This window comes from Diplotaxodon limnothrissa, linkage group LG23 (genome assembly GCF_057381915.1).
Source record: "Diplotaxodon limnothrissa isolate DT_005_m linkage group LG23, D_limnothrissa_male_GT1.1, whole genome shotgun sequence".
Classification (NCBI taxonomy): Eukaryota; Metazoa; Chordata; class Actinopteri; order Cichliformes; family Cichlidae; genus Diplotaxodon; species Diplotaxodon limnothrissa.
The window spans coordinates 12,640,117-12,657,819 of record NC_140617.1 but is presented as its reverse complement, the minus strand read 5'-3'; the positions used below and the strand labels follow the sequence as shown (position 1 = coordinate 12,657,819).

Below are 17,703 nucleotides of genomic sequence, written 5' to 3'. Positions count from 1 at the left end.
GGTGCTTATCTCCTGCCACCATGAACCGTCCCACCCAGCCCCACCAGCAAACAAACTGGGTGAGAGTCTGTATCCCGCTGTGAACCAACGTAATGCCAACTAAGATTAAACTCTGCAGGGTAAAAATAACCACTCAGACCAGCAGACTTTAGGTTGTCATTTCAGTTTCCACACCTCACGTGCCAGCAAAACACACACACATCAACATGGCCAGACACACCGCCAAACAGTGAGAGATGAGCCGTTAGCTAAAACGAGATTTATGTAGTTCACATGTAGGTGTTACGAAACCCTCTGCTCTCAGCGTAGTATTAATTACCCTACTTGGAAACGGAAAGGCATAAAATGACAGGAGTCACAGGGGGAGCACGAGACTGCAGCAGGAATTACTGCAGCTAACCCGACTTTTAAACTCACTCAGGTAGTTTTCTCACCTGGCTGCCGTCCCCAGTCCCATGTCTCAATGATGGAGTGATGCACCGACGTCGACGTCTCCTCCTCTTCCTTCTTCTCTTTATCATTGGGCTCATCCTTCTTCTGAGCTCCAAAACAGTCAGTGCAGTCTTCTATAAAGAGTCAGAAGAGATTAGGACGTTAACCTTCATCCTCAGCAGCAAGGTTAAAGCACTGCTGTCTGTCCCAATCTCAGGTATCAATCCTCAGACGGCGTGGAAATAGGTGTCACATGTCACACATAAATACCTGGGTGAGCTGATTCTTCTCCGTTGAATGTTATCTCCTCATCTTTTACCATCTCATTCCACATCTCACTCAGACCCTCTGGAGAAAAAGCCCGCTGCCAGAAGGAAGAGAAACACAATCAGTGCAGTGCAGAACAGAAACCTCTGCTTTTATTAATGCTGCATGGAGACATATTTGACACCACCTCAAAGGTTTTATCCACAGCTAAAGGAAAATTTCCAGCAGTGAAGTAATTTATTCGAAAACAACAATTTCTACTTACATACTGTGAACCCCCCCACAAAAAAGTCCTGACCTGAGCCACACAGTGGTGCGTATTAATAGCGTTCGATTTGTTCTCTAGTCACTTCTGCAGACACATTTCCATCACGTTATCAGAACACAACAGCTAATATGGATCCACTCTGATCATTCATTGATCCAAAGTTTTTCCTCAGAGGGTCAGACACTGACTTGGATACAGGCTGAGTTACATGCTGAACGAACTGTGATAACAACAGAAATAATATCCTACTGGATAATCCTCTTATTTTGAAAATTCAATTGCTGCTAACCATTTTCTTTAAGGGTGCTCAAGGTCAGCTCAAGATGGCCAAGAGCATTATTTTCTCCATAATCAGGTCATTCCACATCATTTCCCTGAATTTTATTCCTCGCTAAAGAGTGTACACAGAGGTCCTTTCATCTATCTGTGCAGCCTTCACAACTCAAGAGTACCAGAATAGCTGTTTTATCTCAGAGTATCAACCGACTGAAGAAAAAAACCATTTGTGTGTCATCCCCTTAGTGCTACAACACATATGCATGACATTGGTTTGCTCTGAAATATTCACAAGCTGAAAGCCAAATGTTTCCTCATTCTTAGACAGATTTGAACCCATGTTAGCTCAGAGACTGAGCAGACAGATAACACTAAAGCTGCACTTCCTTCAGTGCTGAAAGAAGCTTTTATGGTGGGAAAATGGTGGGTCCTAAAATCAAGTCCTGATAGGATGATCCAAATTAATTTTCAAGTTCCGGGTAGAGAGACTGCAGCCTGTTAAGTCTGTGGTGTATTCACTGAAAGAGTTCATAATTACTAACAACAAGGGTTTGTTTGCACAACACAGACATTCAAAAAAAGAAAAAAGAAAGATTTTCTGGTGATGTACTTTATTACAGGCTGAACCAGAAAAACAATAATCATCTGCATGAGGTCTGACGCAGATATGTAATCAAGGCTTCTTGTAGACTTCGACCTTCATAGAAATTTTCATAGTGGCCTCTATAGAGCCATTTTGTATCCTACATGCCTCTGACCTAAAATCAAAAATGTAATTTTCATCCATTCTTATGCATGTGTGAGGCACAAATTAATATACAGAGCAATTCCACTCAAGCCCTGAAAATACAAATACAGAGGAAATGTCTCTGGTTTTAGTCAGAACTAATCTCGAGAGGCTCTGCTGCAGATGTTTACTGCCCTGTGAGCCAACTGTCTGTATTATTGTAATGCACCGTTTTTCCTGTTTTGAACCTCTCAAAATTGGGCTCCAGAAAAACACCAACTATTACATATAAAAGAAAAAAGTGACACAAACACCGAAACCAGTTAAAAACTCAACTAAGTCTGAACATTTCTTAAGAATAAAAAACTAAAGTGAAATGACAAAACCCTCTCTGCAAAGTAAGTGAAATTAAACTTAACTGAAAACTAAAGGTTTCAAAATATAAAACTCTACTAATTCTGGTTCTGACATGACAGCAGTCAGTCATGTAAAATACAATCAATAAGGCACCACGATTCTGAAATATTTAGAAAACAAAGAAACAGCTAGGGGACAACAGTGAGTATGACACACTGACATGGGGTAACGTTTTCCCAGTTAATCTGGAAAATTGATCTCACAGCTGAGGTAAAGATAAGAAACATTACAGATCATCTCTTCTCCTCAGTCACTTGACAGATCAAGTGACTGGGGGGGGAAAAAAAAAACAACCAAAAAACAAAACCCACCACGATAAATATTATTTTGTGCCACTGCCTCCTTCTCGTGTACATACCTGCAGGTCTATCTTCAGCCATTTGTCATGAAATCTCAGCTGAGCATCAAGGGTAAATGATGGAGAAGGCATCTTTCCCTCTCCTCTCTGGGCTGCAAACGCAGCCAACCTGCAAGAAAACCATGCAACAAGGAGTGCTATAAAAAGACAATTTAATAAAGTCACTGCAAGGTGGGAATCCACAAATAATGACAATGTAAGTACATGAAAATGGACTGAGCTTTATGACCATCAATTACAAACTTTACTTTCCAGGTTTGTTTCAAGTTTTCCCTTAATATGCTACTTTTTAGTGACTTCATCCTAGGTAAAGTCAGTAAAATCATTAAAAGCATGTCTGTTTTTATCCTGACGATTATCGCTCAAGTGAAGACAATTAGATGGATGAGCTCAGCGAGGTAACGAAGAACCAGAGGGAACACAGTGAAAGCAGTTTGATGTGCTTCAAGAAGACCTTTCTAGTAGGGGTGGGCGATATATTGAATATAATGGATGTATCGCAAGTTTTTCTGCGTATGATGGCTATACTCAATGGTTTTATCGTAACCATCGAGTATAGGTTGCCATGGAAATATTAAGCTGTCTGCATGAAATTTAATATGTTTTTTTCCCTTCCACATGCCACGAATGCATTGATTCCCATTCCCAAGTGGAAGATTTTGGTCGGAGCGTGACAAAACTTGCAGTTTCGAAATCTGCAAGATCTCTGCTTTTAGACAATGCACAATTTGCTTCGTTACAAAAAGTCAAGTGAGTTTGTGGCTTTGTTTTCTGTGTTTAGGGACATTTTGCAAAATTGCGTAACTGCTCTTTTAATTGTTTGTAGTTTTCACAGTGTTTAGTGGTTGTAGAAATGGTTCTCATGAGCTTTTAACCGAGATTCTGAAGTTTCTGTGGATACCACACATGCCGATCTTTACATGAAAAACTTGATTTCATGAAGGCTTAAAACTGCAGCTCACCCCCTTAGCCCACGTTACCACAGGTGCTGGGGCTCAAGACATATCGTGATATATATAGTGTATCGCAACAAAGCCAAAAAATTTTGTGATATTAGATTTTTCTCATATTGCCCAGCCCTACTTCCTAGGCCACAGTAATTACTTCTATTCTAGTTTCCAGGTGGAAAGGAATGTGAATCTGAGTGGAATTGTGCTGCTTGCGATGTGGTATAATCTCAGACATTTTCATGCAACGCAGTGTCTCTGTTAGCTGTTTGAATGTGTCTGTGTTTCTTCTCCTCCATCATGGCTATTCAAATTCAGTTGGAATCCTCACACTATTTTGATTCCTTCACTGTTTGATGCAGAAGTCATCCAAATAACTGTGGCTGTGGATAATACATTGACCACTCTCTGCAAAACATCTGTTCCTCTTGTGCTGCCTGATCCTGTAATACCTACTAGGGCTGAACGATTATGGAAAATAATCTAATTGCGATTTTTTGCCCCAATATTGCGATTGCGATGCGATATGCGATTATTTTTTAAGGTCTTTGTCTTCTGTATTATTAAACAAAGACAAGCAATACATCATATAGTATGGCCAATACTATATTACATTAATTTTAAACTGTTCTTTCCTGGAAGACAGACCTCTGTTATGATGACATGAGGTGATGCATGAATTGATGACTGACATTTTTATTTAACTTCTTCAATCACAACAGTATATTTGAACATACACAATAGTTTATTTTTAGCTTACAAACATCTGAGCATAAAGTGCTGACAAGGAACCCTGGTGTAAACATTAAAATGAAAGTCAGTACAATGTGCAGATTGCAGAAATATACATAAACAAAATCAGTGGCTTTACCACACTCAGTTTTTCGACATCTGTGAACTACTAGACAGTCATTCAATTAAAAAATAATATTAAATAAATAAAACTAATAAATAAAAAATACACACATCTTACTGATCTCTGCAGTCAGTAACATTACACATAAAGTTCAAACATAATAGCAATTGTATAAACACACACACAAACACGCCTTTAAAGTTTAAAGGCGTGAAATTGGACGGTCTAGTTCTGATTAGCGTCACCGCTGTCTCGGTGGAGTTTAATAAACTCGGCCGTCTGCTTCTTGCTATCTAAAATATAACCAGACACTGGTGTAAATTCTCGACTGTCTCATACTTCTGTTTAATAAGTTTTCTGTTTGACGTTTAGTCAGCTGTGTGAAAACCAAGGAGGAACCCACCCGGGGGATTAATAGTTTTATTTTATCTAATCTAATAACTTTAATCTCAGCCAAACCGATTTACTCACGAACAAACAAAACACTGAAAAAAGCCCAACAATAACATTTTTAGGTTGTCTAAGTGACTTATATATTACGTTTAACCCGAGCAGCGAAACTCCGCGGTGATCTGAAAATGATGTGCCGGGAGTTGTGCCGTTCTCGGCCGCATCAGTAACCCTCGAGCTCCCGGCTAGCTGTCGAGCTGGTGGGTAGCAGACGCCTCTGAAAACGTCGAAGCACTTTTGCAAATATGGGATATCTTGATAAACCGAGCAGATATTTGATGTTTACACAACTACTTTCTCGCCTGAAAATATGTTAAAAGTTTATTTTGTGACCCAGAAAGATTAGTATGAGTAATTTTAAAACTTAGTAGCGGCCGCCATTGCTGGAAACTGGAGTTTGGCTGGGCCGCGCTATGAATTCTGGGATATGGTAGTAATTTGGACAGCCTTCGGCGCGTCGCTGTGACGTAATCGGTCTACAAATGCGGCCTCAGGAGGATGCAGCCCATGAATTTGGACATGTCCAGAGTATAATCGCAGCCTTTGCGGTTAGAAAATTGCACTTGATCATGTCGCGATATTATCGCAAATGCGATATATCGTTCAGCCCTAATACCTACACTTATCCGTTAGATAATCCATCAATATAATGGTGATTTACACTGTTGCTCATATGGCTGATACACAGGTATATGCTCCATTTAGCCTATTTAGTAACAAAATGCATTTCTTTCTTTAGATCAAAGAGTCAAGATCTGAAGCTCTTATTATTCCTTCCATATCTGACCTGGAACCTGAATAAAAACCTTGAAAATCTGCCCTCAGCATCAATCTGAATGTGATCTTTGACTTTGAGCTGTGCTTTCACACACAAATTAATAAGGCCGTACTGGCTAGCCTTCCCCAGCGAAGAAATACATTTAATAAATTTTTTTTTACATCTCTAACGCATCTTGATAAAGTCATCAACTCCTTCCTAGCATCAGGTTTAGACTTCTACAATTTCCTCTACTCGAATCTGTGCCAAAGGTCCCACATCCACCTAAACTGCCAGAGATGAAACCACATCACCATCCTCGATGCCCACACTGGCCAACTCTTAGGTATCAGATAGATTTTAACTTAAATTACTTTTAAAGCCTGCTTATGGATTTAGTCAAACCTTATGAACCTCACACCCTCCTAACTGCTTCTAAAGCTTGTCTCATTAGAAATGGTATCACCGTTTGCTGTTAGAAAAGGAACTGAGACAAACTTGGGATCTACTATAGATTACTGCCATCACACAGTGGATATTTAGAAGAAGACTATTTTTCTTCTTCTTTTAGCAGTTACCACATCATATCACCTGCATCAACCTCGCTCTATCCCTAGTATCCTCTGTCACACCAACCCTCTGCATGTCCTCCTTCACTACATTCATGATGACGTCACTTGGGGTCCTTATGCCAGACAATTTCATCTTCAATATCCTTTGTTCAATATGTCCACTAACCACTACAGCAGTGGTTTACATATTTGTCTGACAAGATCATTGGATGGTCCCAGGAGGAAAATTTGGGCTGCATCAGGAAGTGCATCTATCATAGAAATCTGCAAAATCAAACGTGCTTAACATGCTTAATTATATTAATTTTTTGTTATTTTACCCTACTGGCCATGTTTGTCATGCTGCATTTATTCTACTTTATGTAAGCCCTGTTTTTACGACTGTAATTCAGTTTTGTTGGCTGTTTGACACAGAAAGTAGTATACAGCAACGACTATACTAGTTTAGCGTGTTAATATCATGTTAATGTTACTTCGTTTTATATAAATATTCGTCTGTGTGTGTAGAGTGACAGTAAGGAAAGCTCTCCATAGTCAGGTAATATGAAAAGGCGTGTAAACAAATGGGAAACTTGGACTCGAATATTCACTGACAGATGATGCATAAAAATGTGATTAAGCAGTAAGTGGGTTGAGCTTTAGCAGCTGGGTTTGAAAAACAACTTTACATAAGACAAGAAAGACTCTCATCCATAACAGGGGTAGTAATAATTATAACCTAATCAGAGCCTAAATAAGGCGTTGAACGACGTTAAATAACATGAAGGCGATTATGATTTGGGGCCAGAAATGTTTCAGCTACATAAATCGCTGGGAGGAAAACAGCAGATCGCAGCATTGCATGCTAGCAAAAGCAGTGATAACCTTGATGTTTTGACGCTATTTCCCCACACATGATAACAAACAGCAGTCAGAGAACACCGCACACTGACACAGCATCACTGAGCTCATAAAGCTGTACCTAACGCTGGGCAGCGTTAGCTTGGCGCTAAAGCTAATCACTTAGCCTGCTAGCCAGCTAGCACTAGCCCGTGCTAAAGCAGCTCTCATGCAGGCGCTGATAAACGAGCTGCTGTGAGCTGACACCGAACCGAGCGACACGCAGCGGGTCACGGAGCTCAGTAACACAGACAGGAACATGTCAGTTTTCAGCAACAACGCTGTGAATTACCTGCGGTTTCTTCTCAATCTGCTCTCGTCCCCTCAGCTGCTCTGCTGCATTAACGAGACCTTCATTATGGGCTTGATTGACGGATCGCGAACTAGTGCACGAGACATGGAAACAAATTACGTAGTTTTAACTGCCTGCTTCAGTGCGATGCATGTGTATCACCACAGCGTACCCACGGGCGGGGTTTATTGCGCAAGAGGCAGCAATGTTGATTCCACTGATTCCAGTGCGGCCGCCCTGCGCGCAGAGCGGTGTTATAAAATTAACGCTACTTTCAGACTTGAGGCGGGACATAGGAGAGGCTGCGCTGACCTGGGGTGAAGCTGAGATGTCCGCTGGGTGTCGCTGTGGCTCAAAGAAACGGGAAGTAAACAGAGCAGCAGTAATGGCCTCTGACTCAGGACTACCGGCAGTTTCTTCTCAAAATCTGGGAATAACAATAGCTATAATATCAAGTTTCATTAATGGGTCGACATTTGTGCTGCAGAAAAAAGGGATACTACGTTCCCGCCACAGAGGTAAAGCACAGAAACAGTAAACGTGGCTGTTTGTGGAATAATAGAGACTGACTGAACTTTTGAATGTTCTCCAACAGGAAGGTCGTACCTCACAGATGTGGTGTGGTGGAGTGGGACACTGTGTAGTGAGTATCATTTACAGACTTGGTGTGTTATTTAGAAAATTATATGTCTCACACACCTGTCTGTGAATCTCTGCAGTGATTACGGGTCAGGTTGGTAATTTCCTGGCATACAATGTGGCCCCTGCGGTGGTAGTTACTCCTCTGGGAGCCCTAGGAGTGCTGTTTGGGTGAGTTCAGTTGCTCGTCATTTGGTTGTTTGTTTCTTAAGTATTCAGCTCCACGTGGAATCTTTTTGGGCTAAACTACAAACATCATACAGAAGTTTTAATCAACTCCTCATGGGCATGAATATCATGGTCATTTTGAGCTATATATGTACAACATACGTCTTTAATGTCTTTATAGGTCCAACCATAAATCTATATAACCCCACTAATATTTTGTTTAATTCTATATAGTACCAAATCAACCACTCTTCTTGCTATATTTGGTAGAATTAATTTAAGCTGCTTTATTTCCTGGCACTGACCCCGCTTTTAAGTGTTATCCACTAATTTTCATTTAGGATTGTGGTTCCAAAAGCATTTCCTAAGCATTATGTTATCCTTCTTTAGTAATTCCAAGAGCAGTTTTAAGTATTAATGTGTGTTTGGAGCATTAACTTTTAACAATCGAATTGGGGTTAAGATGAAGAATTTGGAGGTAGTCGGTCTTCATCATTAGTCAATCCACTTTTTGCAACCTACCAGTACCGTCGAAGCAAAGCAGCCTGAGAGCATGATACTACCACCACCATGCTTAACAGATCGTGTAGTGTTTTTAGGTTTGAAGGACTCACCTTTACTCCAAACATACCTTTTGTCATTTGTTAAAATAGATAAAAATGTTCTTGTCTGACCTTTTCTCCAGGAAACATTTGACTTGTCCACCTGGGCATTTGCAATTTTAAATCAAGCTGTTGGAGGTTTTGATTTTGGAGCAGGGGTTTCTTTCTTGGTGGTTCCCTCTCAGTTCATGGCGATGTAAAATTTGCTTCACTGTGTACAGTGATGCTGGTGTTACAACAGGTTCCAGCTTATGGCATGCTTGAGCCTTGATGGTTCCTTGGTTGTTCCTCAAAAATACTTACCAATTTCCTCTCATCCAAGGGAGACAGTTTTGGTCTTCGTTCAGACTTTAGCAAAGTGGTGATATATCTGAGTAACTTGTACTTATCTACGGTTGTTTGAATTGATAATTCTGCAGTTGCTTAGAAATGGATTCAAGAGACCTTTTCAACTTGCGTAAAACTACAATTTTTATTCTTAGATCTTCACTGAGTTCCTTGGATTTGTTCTGAGTATTGGTCAGTCTATTGAGTGTTGTCAAACAAATCCTTTTTAATGCTGGCAAACAGCAACAACCAAAGTCAATCATGACCACTAACAAGAAGTTAACAGTCCTTGGCCTTGTCAACTTCGTAAAACCTGCAGCATCACTTATTAAAAAATTAAAGTGAGTGTGTATGTTTATTTGTGTTTGTATCTATATTTTTGACTCTGTCTGGATTACAGAAAATCCAAAATAAATTCAAACTTGTGCACCCAACTCTTCTTTTTTTGAAGTCGTTACAGATTTATGTTCAAAGAAATAATTAAAAGTCAACGATCGGAGCTGAATCTGCCCCTGCTGATGAGAAGCTAGATACACCATTTCATTTACCCATTAACGCTTAAATTTAAGTTAGATTTGGCTTTTAGAATTGAAAAAGTGAAGAGGATGGGGCCTAGTAGTGAGCTATGCGGAACACTTCCTGTGACTCACCACAAAACCAGACCAGATGTTCACACTTACAGCATCGTATATTGGCACACATTTATTTCAGTAAAAACAAATCAAAAACTGTCACGGGTCACTGAGCAGATAAACAAAAAAACTGACACCACACAGTGTCAGATCTCCACCCAGGCAGTGGGACATAAAGACAGCACTATCAGTTCCCTGCAGCCAAATAATGTTTGTTTGTTTTTTGAGCATCACATGATCTTGCTGTGTGGCGTTTATATCGTGTCTTATGTTCCTTTTCTTTTGCTGTTTTGTTTGTATACACTGAGTAACACGTTTAAATCCCCTGCTTTCCAATGGACAACAAAGTTTTCTGATTCTGAAATGGTTTTTAAGGTATAACAGTGATCATCCTTATTTCTTTTTGTCCACTGATTGATTATTTATTTGAGACTTGGGAAAACGGTTATTAAAAGACAGAAATCACAATTTCTGACAGCAGAATGTTTGTGTTACTTTAACCTGAGAGGATTAAACTTCTCGCCCTGTTGAATCAGTTGTTTCTGTTGCACTTGAAGACATAAATCCTTATATCCTTATCACTGCCACACCTCTCATCTGACAGGTATGTTACCTGAAGTTGTAAATCTTCTACTTTAGGTAACATGCCTGAAGTTGAAGATCAACTGTAAAAAGCTGATAATTTTTTTGTTATTTTAAAAATAAAATCATGTCTGTCAGTCAACGCCAGCATCTGTAAATCATATAACTTAATGAAACTGGATCACCGGTTGTAGGTGTGTAAAACTGTCGGGACACAGCCAATAAATCTCAGCCACTCCTTTCAGTAAAGGTCCTCTTTATTTGCTGATGGGAGTCAACAGTATGATTAATATTTACAGCCTTTAAACTGTTGGTAGTATTAGTGAATGGTTTAAATGATACTGCTGCATCATTTAAACCAGGGGTGGGTGAACTCCAGGCCTCAAGGGCCAGTGTCCTGCAGGTTTTAGATGTGTCCTTCATCCAACACAGTTGATCTAAATGGCTTAATTACCTCCTCAACATGTCTTGAAGTTCTCCAGAGGCCTGGTAATGAACTAATCATTTGATTCAGTTGTACTGACCCAGGGTGAGATCTAAAACCTGCAGGACACCAGCCCTTGAGGCCTGGAGTTCCCCACCCCTGATTTAAGCTCTACAAGAGAAGAAACTGTTTAAACACTTTAATTTCTTGAACTTTTGACGGTGTGTGTTTGGGTGCTGCAGGGCTGTGTTGGCCTCCTGGATCTTGAAAGAGCATTTAAGCATCCTGGGGAAGCTCGGCTGTGTTTTATGCTGCTGCGGCTCTGTGGTGCTCATCATTCACGCCCCGACAGCAGAGGCAACTTCAAGGCTCGAGTTGGAGGAGAGGCTCCTCGACCCAGGTAACGCAGAGGGGCTCTTTATTTGCTGTTTCCTTCACACTGATTATGCACTTAATCAGTCATTCTGTTTTACACCAACATTATGTATATGTGTATATACACTTCCTCATCTGACTGATCTGTTGTGTCCAGAAGCTTTTCAGTAGGCCATTAAATACCAATATACACTCCTTTACTTTGGAGACAGTAAAAAGGACTATAGTTAGTGTGTAATACAACTTCTCTACACCTGCTCCTAAAATAACTCTTGGTTTCTCTTGTTGTCCTGCAGTGTTTGTCACGTACGCCCTTGTGGTGGTCCTGCTGCTGATCATTCTCATCGTGTGGGTCGCTCCGGCTCATGGCACATCTAACATCATGGTGTACGTTGCCATATGTTCCTTGCTGGGAAGCTTCACAGTGCCGAGCAGCAAAGGCCTCGGCTTGGCGGTTCCGGACGCATTCAGCGAGGGCCCGTCAAGCAGCAGGGCTCGGGCGCTCTTCCTGGGCTTGCTGGGCACGCTGGCTGTCAGTATCCTCACACAGTTCTTCTTCATCAACAAGGCGCTGGAGTGTTTCAGCTCCAACATATTTGAAGCGATTTACTATGTGACGTTCACGTCCACCGTGATTTTAGCTTCCGGTCTTCTCTTTAAGGAGTGGACCGCGCTGACTATAACAGACAGCCTCGCCATACTGTGTGCTTTAACCACGGTGTGCGTCGGTGTTGTTTTACTGCACATTTCCCAGGAGGCGCTGATTACGTGGAAGAAAAAAGAGGAAAAGTCAGACTGATTCAGATGCCTTTTAATCCTTTACATCGCATCTGCGCCAAAGTTGAGTTCCTGAGACTTTTTCCTACCTCCAGTTTGAATGACCAAAACAACATAAGATATATAATTAGTTTATTTTATCTTAAATATGTTTGAAGTAACACTAGATATGATGTTAACGCTTTCATCTAGTTAACCCTCAATCAGCTGAATTATCTTATGACACCTTTTATTTTAAAGAAGATTATATTTTTAATGTTTCTCTCTGTGTTTCTAATGCCTTTATCTACGACTGAGTGAACTTTAACAAACTCTAAATCATCTGGTTTGGGGATATGGAGTTCAAAGATTTTGTGCAGAAACATTAAAAATCAGGGGTCCTCTTTCTCCTCTCCATGTGTTGTCCAATGTAAAATATCACAGTTTAATGAAAAAGAAGCAGAAAATTTCAATCATATCAAAGCCTGCAATGTTAAAAACCACTTTCCATTCTCCTCATCGCACCAGTGGTCCAAATCCTGTTTTTGTTTCTTTTGTTTTTTTAAAATGAAAAAAAAAAAAAAGAAAAGTTGGAGGACGTGTAGACTGATAGAACATTTTCCTGCTTGAAAAACTCTAAAGAGCACTGGAATCATAAATGAGGCATTTCATTACAAGCTTAAATGTGGTCTGAGGACCGACAGTTAATTTGTCACTGTTGTGTAAATAACTGTGCTTCCTTTCCTCCAGAGTCTTGCCCATCAGGCTTTTACAGGCTGTCTCAGTTCTTAGAATCACCTCCGTGAGTTCAGGCCGCCTGTAAATTATTGAAGGTAACTCCATAAGCTGCCTCTTCAGCTGTGTGGAGGACGACTGAGTATTCTGTGCAAAGGAGAATTTTGTAACACATTCCTTCTCTTCTGTGGCCACTCGCTGTTTACACGAATACATTAAAACTTGAATAAATTAATTAATGTTCTACTTTCATGCCTGGTTATTTATATGAGTCATTCCTCCTGAGATTACTAATGCACAGACTCAGAGCAAACATACCAGCATGTGAACATCATCAGAAGCTCTTCACGGAAGAACAAACACACAAGTGGACGTAAGATGTGCCTCCATCAGTGTCAAACCCTTAATTTATATCCATTTTAAATGCAACTGACTATAACTCATAATCCTTTAAAAGGGAGATTGATTAATACTTTTAAATCACACAAGATAAGCTAAATTCTACTGAAATAGCTTACAGATTAGCTTTTCATTGTCTTCTGTTATTTAGAGGGAAGGAGGCTCCAGTCCAAATATCTCACATGATGTACAGCACCAGTCAAAAGTTTGGACACACCTGAGGAGCTTGGATGTTCCTCTGGGACAATTTGAAAACTGTGAGGCACATAATGAATCTCTCTGACTATCACACCAGTGAACACAAAGTCTGGGTGTTAAATTCAGCTTATTGGAGGTCACTGAAGACGTCAGCAGATGTTTCCTGGCTGTGACTTTATTGTTATCATAAACTATTAAGAGTAGATCATGAAAAATGATAAACATGACGAGCACATCCACACTTATGACTGTCTTCTAATCTTCCCTTTTAACTTAAACGGGCCAATAAACTTGTTTACTTTGATTATAATGTCTGAATACAATTGAATGAATATTACATTCATGCTTGAGTTTGTAAGCTGTGCTATAATGCAGCTCAAACATGAAATTTTGTCTCATAATCTGAAGATTTCAGGAGACGGTCTGAATAGTTTGCATAGACGATCAACTGAGTTGGATATTATTTTAGTTAGTCAAACATAACAAATATAAACTACATATTTGAATAAATGAATAAGTTCCTTCCGTCTTTTTAAACTGTAGTGACACTTTCTCATTTACTGTTAACTAGAGACTGACCCAGCATGGTCAATTATGACTCCGCGCATATTTATGGTTCCCTGTTCTGCAGTGAACCATGGTGATCAGATTTCCTGCTGTAGAGACCTCAGATCTGAGTCTTTTTGCACAAACTCTTTGAAATTTTCCACATTTCCAAACCAGATTTTTGAAACTGAAGCAGCCAAATAACAAAGGATGAAAAGCACCCTGAGTGTGAGGACTTTAGTGCAATCACATTATTCAGTTTATCTCAAGTTTGGTGCTCAAATCAGACCAGCATACTGTCTATCTATAATTCACTCAAACATCGAGTTAAAAAAAACTGTTTAAAAATGTTTAAAATGAAAAATTATACGATTCTGTTCACATTTTTATACCCAAATTCAAGCCAGCACAATAGACTCCTCGGAGAAGTCAGAAATTATCTGAGCATAGGATTTAACCACTAAAACTAATTTTTCTGATCAGGAATGCAAGAAAATAACTGGAATTTGGCATCCTTACAAATGTTTTATTAGGTGTTGTAAAAGAACACATTTTAAAATTAATGAAGAAAAAAATATTTTTAGTGTTACAATATTATTATTAAACAGCCTGCGTATACTGGTGGATTACTTATTAGAAAAACATAAAAATGATTTTGGTAAATACCAATACTGTTCATTTATGCCAGCTGTGGCATAAACCTTACCCAGGCTGGTGGTTTAATGAACATTGTTAAGCACCGAACTGCAAGTTTTTATGTCTTTATTTCAAAGACAAACATTTGCATGCTTTTTAAAACCGCTTAATTAATTAATAATATTAAAACATCTATAATGTCTGCCACAGATAAGCATATATAGGTATGAGAAACAAAAACAGGCCATTCAGGTTTCAAAGGATGACATTTAAAATACATTGTTTTGGAAAATTACACCAAAATGTTTTGAAGTGAGACCTGTCTGATTAGAAACCACATTTGCAATAAAATGTATTATTTAGGAAGTATAATTTGTTATTTTTTATTTGGGATTTTTATTTCATTTTAACTTTTTATTTTATTTTATTTTTTTAAATATTTTTATTACTTTTCCAACAACATACAAAGGTAGTTTCCAATAATATGCTGTTGTAATAGAAACCCTTTTCCCCCACCCTCACCTCCCACTCTGCTCTCTTCCGAACAAAGAAAAAAAAGAACAAGCTCACATGAAATATATATACAATTGTACCATATGTGGCATTTATACATAATTCAAGAAAAAAAACAAAAAAAAAAAGAAATAAGAAAATATAATCAATAGGAATAAACAATAAAAAATAGCATGCACATGCTAAACAATTTCCTCCTACTCCACTCTCCTACATAAGTTGTTCTATATTTACTACTTTTAAAAAATTTTTAAATGGCTTCCAAATTTCATCAAAATATATTAACTTATTTTTCAGAAAGTACGTAATCCTTTCCATTTCCATACACTGTGTCAAGGAGTTTATCCAAGCGCCAATAGCAGGAGGAACTGATGTTTTCCAATTTATTGCAATCATACGTTTTGCCTGTAATGTACAATAATCCATAAACTTAATTTGATAGGTTGTTAATTTAATATTTTTAGGATACACTTGTAGTAGCATCATTTCTACATCCAAAGTGATCTTTTTATTTAAAATTTGGTTTATTTTGTTCATCACCTCCTGCCAAAAGGCACAAACAATTCTACATTCCCATATACAATGAAAAAATGTTCCACGGGCTTCTCCACATTTAAAACATGTATCTGGTATTCTATTATTATATTTATTCAGTTTCACCGGTGTTACATATGTTTGCATGATCCAATTGTATTGTAGTAATTTTAAGTTACTGTTAATCGATTGTTTTTGTGCTTTTAAGCAAATTAACTTCCATGTCTCCTCAGAAATATTAATATTTAGGTCCTTTCTCCAAGCTTCCAACTTAGAAACTGATGTTTCTGAAGAGGCAGAAACAATCCAATTATAAAATGTTGAAATTAAGCCTTTATTACCACCTTTTTTCACCATAAACTCCTCTAGCTTACTTAACTGGGGAAAATTAAGGGATTTATTTTGCATAGATGAAATAAAGCTTCTAATTTGTAAATACTTAAAAAAGTGTTTTTGGGGGATTTGAAATTTTGAGACTAAATCCTCAAATGAGACCATTACTCCATCACAAAACAGATCACCCACTTTCTTAACACCTTTTACTGCCCAATCCTGAAACCCTGCATCCAACTTTCCTGGTACAAATAAGGCATTTCCCCAGATGGGGCTAAACTGAGAGAGATTGTTCTTAATATTCATCATTTCTTTTATTGTAAACCAGACTTCAATCATGTTTTGAACTATAGGATTATTTGTTTCTTTCTTTAACTGTTTGGATTTCGCAGAATATAAGTACAAATTTAATGGCATTTTAAGAGCATTTGCTTCCATCCCCACCCATGACGGGGTATTTTGGGATGAAAAATAAAATCTTATTGTCCTTAATTGAATAGCCAAATAGTACCAGTAAAAGTTGGGGCATTTCAACCCCCCTGTATCAAAGGGAAGGTACAACAAAGACAAACGAATACGAGGCTGCTTCTTGTTCCAGATAAACTCTCTGATTAGTGATGTTAATTTAGTAAATAATCCAGCAGGAGGAGCCAGTGGGACATTTTGAAACATATACAACAGTCTAGGTAATACATTCATTTTAAGAACACTTATCCTTCCAATAATAGATAGTGGTAGACTTATCCAACACTCCAAATCTTTGGAAATTTTCTGTAGTATTATATTATAGTTAAGTACCACCACATCTTTTAATGAAGGAACTATTTTAATACCTAGATAGATGAATTCAGAGTTAACAGTAAAGCCAGATACATTCTGATTTACGTTTTGATTGTACCCTTGATTAAGTAACATTAATGATGATTTTGCTACATTAACTTTATACCCTGAGAAAACCCCAAACTGATCTAATAAATCCTTTACAGCGGGCACAGAATTTTTTAATTGCTTTAAAAATATTATGATATCATCAGCAAATAAAGCAATTCTATGTTCCTTTCTACCAATCCTAACACCTTGTATCTGTCCGCTGTTTCTAACAGCTATTGCCAGAGGTTCAATAGCTAAAAGGAATAAAAGTGGAGATAAGGGTGAACCCTGCGGGCACCCTCTTTTAATATCAAATTGTTCAGAGATTATCTCATTTGTCTTAACCTGAGCCACAGAGTGACAATGTAATAGCTTGATCCAATGCAGAAATACGTTTCCAAACCCAAATCTAACAATGACATCAAAAAGATATGACCGCTCAATTCTATCAAAAGCCTTCTCCGCGTCAAGCGAAAGAATGGCTGTATCGTCCTGCTCACTCTGATTATGAAGAATGTTTAAAACTCGTCTTACATTATGAAAACCCTGTCTATGTTTAACAAATCCATTTTGATCATCCCCTATAATAACTGGAAGAATACTTTCTAATCTTTTAGCAAAAATTTTACAAATAATTTTAGTGTCTGTATTGATTAAGCTTATAGGACGCATATTTTCACACTTATTATTTAGTTTTCCAGGTTTAGGAAGCAGTATTATCAGGGACTTCCTTAATGAGTCAGTAAGATTGCCATTATTAAAACATTCTATATACATATCTAAGAGGGGCTGTGCTAATTTATCTTTAAAATATTTGTAAAGGTCAATTGGCAATCCATCTGGACCAGCTGTTTTGCCAGCATTTAAGGAGTTTATTGCATCTATAATTTCATGTATACTAATTTGCCTATCAACATTTACTTTGTCTTTTTCTGA

At 38.3% G+C, this 17,703-nt stretch overlaps 2 protein-coding genes across 2 annotated transcripts in view; one reads left to right on the top strand and one right to left on the bottom strand.

The window, feature by feature from the left end:
• herc2 (HECT and RLD domain containing E3 ubiquitin protein ligase 2) overlaps positions 1–7,580 on the bottom strand; it is a 57,654-nt gene extending 50,074 nt beyond the window's left edge. The window contains exons 1-4 of the mRNA XM_085348594.1: positions 7,499–7,580; positions 2,746–2,854; positions 703–796; positions 435–566 (exon numbers count right to left, since the gene is read on the bottom strand). Of these exons, the coding sequence (XP_085204720.1) occupies positions 435–566; positions 703–796; positions 2,746–2,817 (298 nt within the window). The 5' untranslated portion in view covers positions 2,818–2,854; positions 7,499–7,580. The remainder of the gene's footprint in view (positions 1–434; positions 567–702; positions 797–2,745; positions 2,855–7,498) is intronic.
• A 246-nt stretch (positions 7,581–7,826) lies between these two features.
• Positions 7,827–12,046, top strand: nipa1 (NIPA magnesium transporter 1). The gene is made up of 5 exons (XM_085348536.1): positions 7,827–8,016; positions 8,094–8,141; positions 8,218–8,308; positions 11,115–11,272; positions 11,544–12,046. Exons 1-5 carry the CDS (start codon positions 7,827–7,829, stop codon positions 12,044–12,046), a joined length of 990 nt encoding a protein of 329 aa, XP_085204662.1.
• The last annotated feature ends 5,657 nt before the right edge of the window (positions 12,047–17,703 follow it).